Here is a 13287-nt window from a genome sequence, read left to right as displayed (position 1 = left end):
TCCCAAGGGAGGACTGCTTCCAAAAACTGGTTTAGAGCAATAAGAAGAATCTTCTTCTCTACTGTCCTTGCACACATCTGTAAATATTGTAACTGTGTCTGTGGAAATGTGAGTTTATCTCTGGCCATGCAACTCTGGCACAGTCTCACTGGCTAAATGTAGCTGAGAAACCTTGGATGCCTTGAAGAGCTATTGACTACTCAGCACCACCCATACCCCCATTGTCATAGCTGCCTTGAATTTTCACTGCTGTTTACTTCAAGAGGAAAGCATTATTTTTACGAACATTAATGTCTATATCATTTTCATTTCATGTGTCTTTGACACCTGTATTTCCTTTTTCTAGGGTAAAGCAGAATATATTGGGTCTACAGTGGCTGCGCCAGTGGTGAGACTTGCTGACCACAAGTATGAACCACCTAAGCTCTCTTACCACCCAGTGTACTGTGGGAGTCTTTCTGGAGGAGACATTCTTGCTGCATTTGAGCTCTTAGAGGTAAACTAGACTTCCTGGACCATTGGATTTTATACCATGGGAATTAGGGGAAAGCAGCTGGAAAAGCAGTTCATAAGCAGTCTTTATCACTCCCTCTGTCATGCCAGGAAACAGGGGACACTGCCCATGTACAGTGACCAACTCCTCCTGTGCTCTGTGCATCATTTGCCTCTCAGTTGCCCTGCCCTAAACTGGACTCCAACGAGAGAAACAAATATTAAACTATCACCACCATTGCAATTACCAGCTCTTTGGAGAAATGTGTGGCACTGACTTAACAGCTTGAAAACACTCTCAGTATTGCTCTCTCACTTAGAAGAAGAAAGCAGTGAACAACAATAATTGGATAAGGGAAACTGAGTTTCCTGATTCTCGTACATAGTGGGAGAAATGTTACACTGTTTTCCCAATAAGTCGGAATAACACTGGGGCTGGCCCAGCAAATACACAAGTGTGGTGTAACATGCCTGGGATTTCAGGCCCCAGAGTATTTGCAGAGCCACTGATTACATCAAACTTTTCTCTGCTATGAACCTATGACAGTTGAATCTCAAATCGGAAATGGGAAAGATGTGAAGCTCTGCGATACTTTAACAGATATTCCCAGGATAAAACAGGCTTTTAAGCATGATGGGCTGATTGTGTTCTTCATGAAAGCCTGTGATATGATACCACTGAGACCATATCCTCATTATGATGGGTACCTAGAGGTAGCCTAGTGCCCTGGCAATAATTTTCCCTCTTTTTTATTGAAATCCATTTATTTGTGAACACAGAGAGTACTGTGTTTTGTTTTGCTATCTTTCGGGACATGAAAAGCAGTACTGCACAGGGGACATATCCGACTATACCTCTAGGACATCTCCAGAGAGCAGAGAAGAATCATAAGCAAAGACCCTATAGTCCTCATATTATTCTTTACTGTGACAGCTTTCCCAAGCATCTCACATGGCAGGTATCAGCAATATGAGCATTAAAGAAATTTTCAGGAAAAAGAACATATAAACATCTGCCAGGTTCCAAAGCACTTCCAGAACTGTTGTGCCAGTGGTTCCTTCCTGTATCTGATTACACTCTGTCTGAGCATGGAAATGAATAACTCTAATCATCAACTCATTTTCTTCATCCAAACCCAGAATCCTTCTTGTGACATATTGCACTCCATAACTGATTTGTGGTTGATTCAGTTGAAAGAGTGGAGTATGAAAAGTGAGCACTCAAAATGAAAGTTGTTATGCTAGAAGGCTCACTTGGTTCTTGTGATATAACATCTTGTCATTAAAAAAAAAATTAGCCATAACTCAAAGCTCTCTGTGTTCTACCAACTGAATTCCCCTGAAATTAATGGATTTTCACTATGTAATACAGAAGTAGTCTCAACTCTACTATAGGTTGTTAGATCCTTCAAAAAAAACTTCAATACCTTGCAATACAATGCAGAGTTGTTCATTTAACTCCAATATTTAAACAGAACAAAAGAAGATCCAAGGATTCTTGGTTTGATGTCGGTCTTATTTCATCAAATGTCATGATGTAGGCAGGCTTTGCAGTCCTCAAATGCATGGGATGGTTTAATGAATTTAATAAAACTCTATGAGGAAATTCTGCTCTTTAAAAGTGAGATCTCTGATGTAGTGCTTGATCCAGTAGTTGGCAACACTGTCCGTAGCAAGGGGTTTGGAACTTAATGATCTTTGAGATCCCTTCCAACCCAAGCCATTCTCTAATTCTCTGATTTTCTGATGTCTCTAGTCTTCCAGTCCTAAGTTGTATCTTTGAAAGTTAGTCCTTTCTCATAGCTACACAAATAGCTAAGCATTTTCTAGTTTAATGAAAACGATAATAAATTGAGCAGTTTAGAAATTACATTTTCATTAGACACTGTATATACATGAGCATACTTTTCTTGATCACTTGTCATCAGTACACAAGTCAAATAGCACAATGAAAGAGGGGCAAATTATATATAGGGGCATAGTATCTGATATATGTTCTAGTACATGTGGTCTTTGCCTCTCTTATTCGTTTACTGTGTTTTTCATAGTACTATATGGATCAATAACCTATTGTCAAACAATTTTTGGAATGCTAGGTGTCAATTTATTGAGAATGAAAAACTGGAGCAACTGTAATTAAAGCCAAACAGCTGTCTTTCTAGCCAGGCAGGTATTGTTCACAAATTTGTGTGTTTCTGTTTGGCTTTTTAAACGTCAGCACAGAGGTGACTGATATAAACCAGATATATTGGAAGAAAACAAGGCCTATATCTCTGGTCTTAAGCTCCATGAAATCTACACAGTGATTTGCTTTGGACTCTTACAGTTAAGAGTAAGAATCCATAGCCATAGCCATAAGCATGTTAACATGAATTATTGCTTTTATGTTATTACTAGCTTATGCTGCAAGTGCTATAGAGTCATAGAATATAGAATGGCTTGGGTTGAAAAGGACCTCAAAGATCATCTAGTTCCAACCCCCTGCTACAGGCAGGGACCCTCTGGACCAGGTTGCTCAAAGCCCCATCCAACCTGGCCTTGAATGCTTCCAGGAAGGGGGGATCCACAGCCTTGCTGAGCAACCTGTTCCAGTGCTTTCTGGGCAACCTGTTCCTATACTACAAGACATGCTTTCCACCAATCTCCTCTTTCACCTATGAGGTTCTGGGGAACAAATAATTTCTCCCTTAGGCATATTAAACTCCCAAGCAACAGTATATATCTCTACACGCAGATGGCCAGGTTAAAACAAGCAGAAGACTTCAAATTTACAGGTCTTTTGAGAACTATTTCTCAGATGCTTCACCTTTCAACAGCGACAAGTTAGCCTGGGAGTGATGAAGCTCTCCAGAGAGTGTGTTTATCCCAGAAGCCGTATGTAGTTTACAAGTTCTAAAAAGCTGACAGCATGCTGTGGTGCAGTACTATTACATTTAAGTATAATGCTGAAGAGCGCTAGCATTATCTCTGGCTGGCAAATGTATAGCTTAGCTCATGTGGACTGTCTGTACACCAACCTTTTTCAGCTAGAATAAGATCTATACTTTTCCTGTGAAAGTCTTCTAGGCAGTTTTGTGCAAAAATTTTATGACATAGAGTTACCATGCTTTGCATTTTTAGTAAATAGAATTACCATACTTGGATGGATGCATGTCTTTAGGGCAGACTACGTCTTGCTATGACAGCAGAGAGTATTATTTCCAGCAAGGTGCATAACCCCAATCTATTGAACACACTCCCTGCCAAGTGTTTTAGCATCACAGCAGGACAGATAGCAATCCAAGTCACATTGCTCTTTCCTCACAACCAGTCTGTTTTGCAACATGTTGTGCAAAACTGCATCAGATAGATGTGTTCAACATACTAAACACGGATGCTTCTGATACCGTTTTCATTCTTCCGAAACTTGGCCTGATACATGACTGCTGAATTTTTCAGATTCCTGACTCTGATCCAGACAGACTTCCTCCTGTGGATCCACCAGATGTTAGCCAGATCTATCCAGTTCCAGCCAACATTCGACCTGTTTTAAGCAAGTACAGAGTAGAGGTGAGTCACTTAGAACATATCCATTTGCAAATCTCAGCTTCTTTTATTCTATTACTGAACTGTAAAGTTTTAATTACCTGTGATGATGACTTTAAAATTCTAATCTATAGGAATGACATGAATGGTTCCCATATTTCAATCAAGTACAGTCTTCTGCCTGCTTGTAAATGATTGCACCTTAAAATCAGGGAAATTACATATGGATCTGGATAGTTTGCCACCAGAACAGACTTGTGGTTGAACTGTGCATTTAGTAGAATATGAATCACGAATTCATATTCTAGCAAGGACATGACAACACCAGATAAAGATAACTGTTTTTGTCAAGATCTCATGATCTATATCCTACAGTGGTAGAAATGGCCACAGAGACATTGCATTTCAACTCGGAACCCCTGGCAGTAGAGTAGAATCTCACTGGTCCTCACCCTCTGTCACTGAAATAGCTTTAATGGGCCTGGTGAGACTTACACATATCTCCAGCCCTGCTAGTGTTCAATCTGTCCACAAAGTCCCTCATGGTCCCTTTTGGTCCCAATAATCTTTTCAGTGTCATAAGACTCATGGCTTCCCTCGCCAACTGTAATGAAAACATCCCTCGTTGCCCAGCCCTATCTTTCAGGTTCCTCCTGTGTGTCCTGTATAGTCCCACTTTTCCTGCAGACCCCTCATTCACAGATCCAGTCTCCTTTTTGTCTTCCAGATCAGAATCGTAGTTCTTTGAAAGAAGCTTCTTGGAGGCTTCATGCTATCTACTGCAGATGTAATGGCCAGCTCAGCTGGCAAACCTCTGTTAATCACCTCTGCTCATATTGGGAATTTTTACTTCTCCAAGAGCTCAGACACCTCAAACAAACCAAGACTCTGCTGTTCAGACTGATAGTCCCTTTGCCCTTCTGAAAGTATGACATCACCATTCATGATCAGTTGCTGTTGGTAATAAATCCTTCATAATAATCCAATATTACTGCCTGCATTAACTTTAATTTCCACCATAAACATGATGGATAATAGTTATGAGATTTAGGTTACGGAGTTTTCTTGTTTGTTGTTTTCTTTTCTAACCAGCATTCCCAAGTGGATACAGGGGGATGGGATCCCAGCAGTGACTTCCTACTGATTGGGGGATCTCATTGGGCAACTGATGTTCTTCTCTGCCCACCACAGGTCCTGTTCTGGGGTGTTCGAGAACTTAAGAAAGTCCAGCTTCTCTCTGTTGATCGTCCCCAAGTTTTCATTGAGTGTGCAGGAAGAGGAGTGAAATCCTCTGTCATCCAGAGCTACAAGAAAAATCCCAATTTCAATGTCCTTGCGGACTGGTTTGAAGTGGTGCGTACAGTATGCTGCTTCTCAACTATCCACTCTCTCTAGGCAAGGTGTTAATTACTAATTTCCCTCTTTTCCTGTCAAATTATTTCCTCTGTCTCTTGCATAAATACTAAGGCACACGAGTTCTCAGGGAAAAAGATAATGATTTGAAGGTGTTTTAAAAAGACTGCTGCTACAAATGTGTGATAAAAGAAAAAGATATTACTCGTTATGTCTCAAGTAGGCAAGGAAATACTTTGCAATCAGGTTTTTACTGATAGAATGGATCTTGTTGGCAGGTAATGGCTGCTTTTAGAACGTTTTTCCTCCTTATCTCCCATTTTTTCAGGGTACAGCTCTGTTTGTTTGTTTGTTTGTTTGTTTTTTGTTTTGTTTTGTTTTGTTTTTTTTAATTTATTTCAGTTCATTTAATTGCCCCAGTGTCTTACTGGACTATTCATAGGATTGTTCATTTCTTGCTCATGAACTCTGGACCTTTTCACATTATAACCTTTGTTGCTATGGTCTGGTGATTTAATTATGGCGTATTTCCTGAGTTGTAAGAGCTGGTAGTTTCAGTAGGAAAAGGTCAACATCAGAAAAAATATTGTGTCCAATTTGTTCTGCTTGGCAGCATTAACAAAGGTGAAAGTTTATTTATAAGTCAGAAGAATATAAAAACATTACCTTGGATATTGAAGTACAATTACTGCAGCATTTTTACCTTCCATTGTATATCACATGTCCCAAAGAGCTGTTTTCCCTGTTGTAACTCATTCTGTAAAACATGCAACCACAGTGTTCCCATCTCATGGTTGGGCAGGCTAAGACAAGCAGGTTTAATAGCTTTGGGCAAAGCAGTGGTGGCATTAGGACTCACAGTCTCCAGTACTATGTTCATTCACTTAGAACATTCCTGATTCTCCTCATTTAACCTTACAAGATATGCTTGCTTATGACAGCATGCAACTGGACTATGTAAGAAAGTTCATATGGCTTACTCTGTATTCTAAGGACAAGGATTTCATAGAATCATATAATTGATTGGGGGAAAAAAAACCTGAGATCATCTAGTCCAATCATCAACCCACCATCACCATATCCATTAAGTCATGTCCCTCAGTACTGCATCTACCCTGTTCTTGAGCGCCTCTGGGGACAGTGACTTCATCATCTCCCTGGAACTTTACATCAGATATTGCAGAAACCTGTGGCTAGAATTATGTTGCTTGTGCTACATGCATTTTGTCTTTGAGTTACTAAATAGATGTGGTGGAGAAAGGAGGGAAAAGTGTCAACCTCACTGAGGTGCATCACAAATATGTGACAGGTGAGCTATATTCTCTAGCACGTCTCATACTGCTGTCTGTCCTTCTCCACTAGGAACTGCCAGAAAACGAACTCTTGCATCCCCCACTAAGCATCTGCGTAGTTGACTGGAGAGCTTTTGGGAGGAGCACTCTTGTTGGAACACACACCATCAATTGCCTTAAGCAATTCCTATTTAAGCCCCAGTTGGATCTTCAAGCCACACCAAGCAGACTTGATATTACAGAAACAGAGAAAGGTAAACGAACAAACCAGATCCCAAATAGAAAGACTAAGCAGTGTTTTGTGAAAATAGTGAAGCAGCTGCTCAGAGGCTTCACACCAGGTACATACTTAGGTTTGTTTTATTGAGTTTAGCATAGAGGCAAACACTGAATGATTTGTCCATCATCATATGTGATGATAGCATTTCTAGCAGAATCTTACCTAAGCTGCAAAGTTTTAATTTCAGCTTCACCTGAGTCATCCCAGCCTCCTGACTTATCCCAGGAACCTTGTTTAGCTGATCACATCTACGCTGAGGTGGAGCAGGGTAAATGTACGGTGATAGAGCTAGAACCAGGTCCTGCAACACCTCCTGCTGCTGAACCAGAGCACTCCATCTCTGAACCAAAGAAAGACAGAAAACAGAAGGTAAGTATCTCTGAGACTGCCAGCTGTCTGCTGCAGTCTTGCAGACTTCATCCCTTCCTTATAAAATGGTAATGTCTTGTTTGAACTCAGGATTAGCCAGATCCTTAGATGTTGTAGCAGTAGAATGGTATTTTCGAGATAACAACTTACTAGAAATTCTGGGTTCTAACGTTAGCACCCACCCTTCTGACTGGACCTTAATAGGACTGGTTATCAATGCTGCTTTGACTCCGTGTAATTTAATTCATTCCATTAATAGATACTGCCTTTCTTCCCTTTTGTGCTCATCCCATGGTACTGTTACAGTAGGATTTTTGCTTCTGGTCTTGAATGATCTACTTAATTACAAAATTGTCACTATGAACAACTGTTTCTATGTTGATGGTGTGTAAGCATGGATGAAAGTCACATTGTGTTAGATGTTGTATACAAATAGAGAGGAAAGTCTGTTTTCAAAACATTTTACAGTTGAAGTATGAAGCTGTAGTGTGTGGATATAAAGAGACAGTTATGAAATCTAGAAAAGCACAAAGAAGCAAGGCAGTTATTGCCAGCACGGCCCGTGCTGTACAGTATGTGCACTGTACTATATTATTATAACGTTATATTACTGTACAGTATATAACGTGAACATTATATTTTGTTCATGCGCACATATTCTTCATTTCTCTGCAGTTTTTGCCACCACAGTCACTGGTTTATTAGCAAAACTAAAAACAGAGGCCACAGGAATGAATTTCCTTTCACATGTTATTTCTGCAGCTGCACAAAGCATGTTTCTTCAAACCATGATGATTCAGTGAGATGCTTCCATAAGCCTTCATAGTTAGGAGGTCAAAAAAAATGAAGGAGTTTCTCATACCTACATGTACACCCCCCCTGAATCTTTCATTTCTTACAGATCAATTTTAATGTATTATAACAAATATAGTAAGAAAGGATTCCTAGAGGGAAATCTGTAAATTAACTCTCCATTTCATATTAGATATTATCCCTACTTTCTATGCATGATCCTACTCCTGCAACCAAATAAACAGTTCTCCATGAGGGTGTGGGATGAAGCTACTTGAGAAGGCCGTAGGCTTCTTAAACAACAATGAAGCTACTAAGATTTGCTGCATGTTTTTAATTTTTAGCTTGTTTGTTCGCTTTTAATGAAGAAAACAGCTGATCTGATCTTCAAAAGGCAGCGAAGAGTTCTTAGAATATTTAGGAACATGAAATTTGTACCTGCATGTTTATATCCTTTAAAATGTTATTACTTATGACTCTGTATTCTTACCTGTTTTATGGATTGATTCTTTCACAGAATCTCTAATATTCAAAATTTTGTCATCATAAGTAGGTAACACAGGGATTGCTTTATTAATACGATGACCATCATGAAGTGTCTTGGAATAAAAGACAGAGATGCTAATTCATACTGCATTTTACGTGGCTCTTGGAGGTGGAGATTTTTTCCCATATGCATCTGTTCATTCTTGATGTCATGTATAAGGGATTAACTTGAATCCATTCTAGAGTTCAATTGTGAATTCTTCGGTAGGACAGGAAAAAATCCTTGCGGCGGTCAACAAAGAGGAAAAAAAGAACAATTGCAGATGAATCAGCTGAGAATGTTATTGACTGGTGGTCAAAATACTATGCATCCATGCTCAAAATGCAAAAAGTAAGTCATGCAGTAAGCCCTAACTCATAACGTAAAACTAGATGAATATGATATTGCATTCATACTGAGGAGTTTGTCCATTGTCTTTTCTTTTTCCTTGAAAAGATGAAAGAAATTTTTCCCAGTGAGGGGAAAGCTGAAGACTGTAAGTAAATTCTTTGCATTTTTCTATTATTTTGTATTTCTAAAACTGTTCTTATCTGTTGCTTTACTGCTAACCTTTAATGTCTGATAACAGAAGTCTGCTGGTATAGGGGATTCTTTCCTCTACAGATGATCAAATGGTGAGTAGGTTAAAATTTCACAAATAGTGTTGGTTAAACATGAGTTTTTTGTTGTTCCAGTACTATGCTCAAAGATTTTTAATGTCAAAATTATAATGATAGAAAATGAACATCATCCTAATCTTATACTGCATTTGTAACAGAAAAGGAGCTTCTCTCAATTTTGAATCCAATTAAGGATCAATAATATAGGAACAGATTCTGCTGATAGAGTCCATGATCATATTTGTAACTTTCATAATTGTTAAATTTTAGTTGTTGATCATGTTCAGGAGAAATTATTTTGCACAAAATTCCTAAAAGAATTGGCCAGAAATAGGCACTAAATGTTATATGAAAGATGTTAAGATCTGTGAGGAGTGAGAGAAAAAGCAACAGTGTTCTGGGAGGTGGCCAGCATGGAAGCAGTTGTGTAGGGCATCATCATTCTTTGTCCACCAAGCTAATCATGAAGATAGTCAGCCACAGACAGTACAAATTGCCACATCTCTGTCTGCAGTACTGGGAAAAGAGGGGATCTTCTGCTTCATAGCAGAAGGATGAATGAGGAACGAGCAAGGGGGGAATCTTCAAAACGTATTTTGCGTTTTTATCTGGAGAACTTGATATGCATTACTGAGCAGAAACCTACATGATGTCATGAAATCTCTGCAGGTAAGCAAACTTCAGACTATATTGCGCTGACCCTAGAAGAGGAGCCAAACAAAAAGAAGGATAAGACATTCAAAAGGAAACAGCAAGAAACAACTCCAAACCTAGCAACACTGCAGGTGAGAGAGAAATAAGGTTGCTATTCAGTCTGTTTGAATTCACTTAACCCCAGGGACAGAGTTTACCCAAACAAATTTATTTCAGACACTTTGACATCGATATAACACATGCAATAATAGTGTATTACAACCTATTAAGGATGACTTAAAAAAGAGTGTAGAAAACATTACTGCAACTGCCAGTGCACCTTCCCTGCTGAGGTGGTAATGTCTAGCTTGCGTTGGTTGGGTAAGGACAGAAGGAATTCAAAGAAAAAGATATAAGTCACAAAGAGATGAGGAGATATGAAAAGGTTAGGACACTTTGGATTACATTCTAGCTGAATAAAGGGAAATTTGAAACTGCTGTTTCCAAATTTTGGGAGATAATTAAGCTAACCCCTTCTCTTTCACACTGAATAATGCTTCATAAACTACAGGATAGGAGGAAAAGAATGTTTTTTTTAAACAGTTTGATCTTGTCACCTGTCCTGAAGCTCTGTCCCCATGGCACTTTATTGTTGTCTACTTTGCTCTCATGTGATACTGAACAGCAGTTAAAAAGCATCAGTACATCAAAGGCACACTGCAGAGAGTAAGCAGTGCATCCACACTGTTTTTCCCCTACATCAGTACTTATAAAATGTTCATTGTGGCTCTTCAAGAGCCACTTCAACCCACTGCATTAATGTGCTGTTTTCAGTCCTTCAGAAAGACTTTGATTGAGGACAAAACTGTTCCTGTTTCAAGTTGGGAATTAACTTTTTTTTCCCTCAAGGAGTTTTGCAAAAACTTTGGTGTTATTACAATCTGTAGTTTGAATCAAAATGGATTTTAAATCATCCTGTAATAAAAAAAGTTGCTATAAATATATTCACTGCACCACAAAAAAAATAAGCATTCTTTTATTTTCAAAGATTTATGAAGGAGACTTGGAGAGTGAATTTAATAACTTTGAGGATTGGGTGAAAACTTTCCAGCTCTTAAGAGGAAAATCTAATGATGAAGTTCATGCCGACTCTGAAGACAGAATAATAGGAAAATTTAAGGTGAGCTCTCATGTTAAATAGGTAATAATTTAGAGACTGTATGTTTTCATGTGCATTTTGGACGTATCAGAAATGCAAGAAAGGAGTAATTGTAGTCTGTTATAAGTAGAATCATCTCTTTTATTGGATCCAGTCATATTTTTCCTTTTCCAATAGATGAAAGTAGCATCCAGGACCAAGTGTTCACTGATGATTTGAAACAAGGAATACAAAATGTTTTAAATCATAGGAGAGGACAAGAGACATTTTATGTCGTTCAGATTCCATTTATGCAACTTCTGTTACTACACTGCCAGTCACATCTCCTTATATGTTATTTTGAATAGTTTAACTGGAGGCCCTTTTATATGCTCCATGTGAAATCAATTGCATGGTCTCATCCAGAGCACCATTAGGCAATCTGAAAATGCAGTTCAAAGCCTGAATAATATCAGTAGAATTCCAAGCACTTCGTACTTCAGAGGAATTGATTAAACTCACTGATACTTTTGTTACTTTGCAATGCAAATTTCTGTTCAAATGACTTACCAATTGCTTTCAGGCTGTATGAGCTACTTAGCAGCATGACTTAATATTGATTTATATAAGTTGTAACGTGGCTTCAAAAACATATAGCAAGCTGGGTTCCAGTCACACTGCTGTGAAACTGTCTCACTGTAATTATCATTTTGCAAATATGTAGACAAGATCAAAATCTTGTATATACAGTATTAATACTAAGAAAAACAGACCTAGAGCATCCCGAGGTCTTTAAATAATACAATGGACATCTAAGAGCATGCATGTATTTCTTGCAGTCATCTAGGTAAAATGAGTACGATGTTATAGAGGAAAAGCATTTTAACAGATGATGTTCAGCGCACTGAATCCTGTGTTCCTTTGGAGTGGTTCCACAAAACATGATGTGTGTATGTATGTGCTGCAGAATGTGCTGCATGATGTTTTGCTTGCATTTGAAGGGTCATTTCTGCATTGCACTTGATCTGTTTGGAGGATAGATAAGGACAGTGTATTACCTGTATTACCAGGGCTCCTTCTGCATATACCCAAGTCATGAGGATGGCAGCTTGCTGGACGGAGGGCAGCCCCACATCCTGCAAGGGATACCACCAAACCATTCCGTCAATGTCCTTATCAGGGTGTATATTGTGGCAGTAAGTAGATAGCTGCTCTTTTAACCCAGAAGTAACTGGGATGCTGCTTTTCAACTTGATTTAGCTCCAGTGTTTTGCTCTGAAGCTTCTGAAAGTCCTCATCCACGTGGTAGTTTTTTATTGTTATTTTAGACAACATTTCATGCTGTAGAAAAGAGTGTTCAAAATAGGAAACTTTCCACATTCCTCGTGATGAATCACAAGACAGAAGAATCACTTTATTTGTTACAACTGAAAGGGCGGGGGGTAAAAGTAACATATAATAGACAAGTTCTTCTAGACACGTTATGCGAATTTGGTAAGTCTCAATCAGTAGAGTTGTGTCAAAATCACACAAATGTAAATATAGCCTTCTCAGTGAAGAGGAAAATAACATTTTGTAAGAGCTGTGTGTTGGGTGTAGTCAGAGTGGTAGATATTATAGAAAAAGTATGGGAAAGAGAAAGACATAAAAATACAGATGACAAGATAATGAGGGAGTGCAATGTGAGAAATGAAACAGAAAGAGCTGGTATTTAAGAGCTGCAGGTGACCAAGGAAGGAAAGTATGCCATACAACAAGACAGTGACAAAACTGAAGAGTAAGAAGTGATTGCGTTATTTCCTTGATATAAAGAGGACTTGTATTGCACTGTCCAAGGATCTCATCCACTCTTTTTGGGAAACCTTTTCTGAATCCAGCCTGCACTACTGCAGCCAGCTTCTTCCTCAGCACTGACTCTCTTGCCTATCTCTTTTCCCATCTTAGATATACTTAGAGATTATAGAATCATAGAATCATAGAATCACAAGGTTGGAAACGACCTGTAAGATCATCTAGTAACATCTACTGTAACATCATCTAGTCCAACCATCTCCTTATCACCATTGCCACCACAAGCACTATACTTCCACCTGCTCCATCTTTGGAAATCCTCCTCTCATCCAAATTTTCTTTTCCCAACTTGAAATACTAAATAACAAACTAATTAACAAACTAAGGCTCCTGAATCCCCAGAGCATGTGCGGACCAGGCAGGGAACCCACAGAGTTGTGCTGTGACCATATTATGTTTAGAAAAGCTTCCTGAGG

The 13287-nt window shown here is 38.8% G+C and overlaps 1 protein-coding gene across 1 annotated transcript in view; it reads left to right on the top strand.

The window, feature by feature from the left end:
• The window catches only part of FER1L6 (fer-1 like family member 6), a 64094-nt gene that overhangs the window by 35360 nt on the left and 15447 nt on the right, over positions 1-13287 (top strand). The window contains exons 22-31 of the mRNA XM_048940253.1: positions 347-496; positions 3931-4041; positions 5209-5370; positions 6733-6916; positions 7130-7311; positions 8858-8980; positions 9086-9125; positions 9919-10034; positions 10931-11062; positions 12091-12216. Of these exons, the coding sequence (XP_048796210.1) occupies positions 347-496; positions 3931-4041; positions 5209-5370; positions 6733-6916; positions 7130-7311; positions 8858-8980; positions 9086-9125; positions 9919-10034; positions 10931-11062; positions 12091-12216 (1326 nt within the window). The remainder of the gene's footprint in view (positions 1-346; positions 497-3930; positions 4042-5208; positions 5371-6732; positions 6917-7129; positions 7312-8857; positions 8981-9085; positions 9126-9918; positions 10035-10930; positions 11063-12090; positions 12217-13287) is intronic.

Source organism: Lagopus muta, chromosome 3, assembly GCF_023343835.1.
Source record: "Lagopus muta isolate bLagMut1 chromosome 3, bLagMut1 primary, whole genome shotgun sequence".
Taxonomy (NCBI): Eukaryota; Metazoa; Chordata; class Aves; order Galliformes; family Phasianidae; genus Lagopus; species Lagopus muta.
This window is presented reverse-complemented; position numbering and strand designations above follow the sequence as displayed.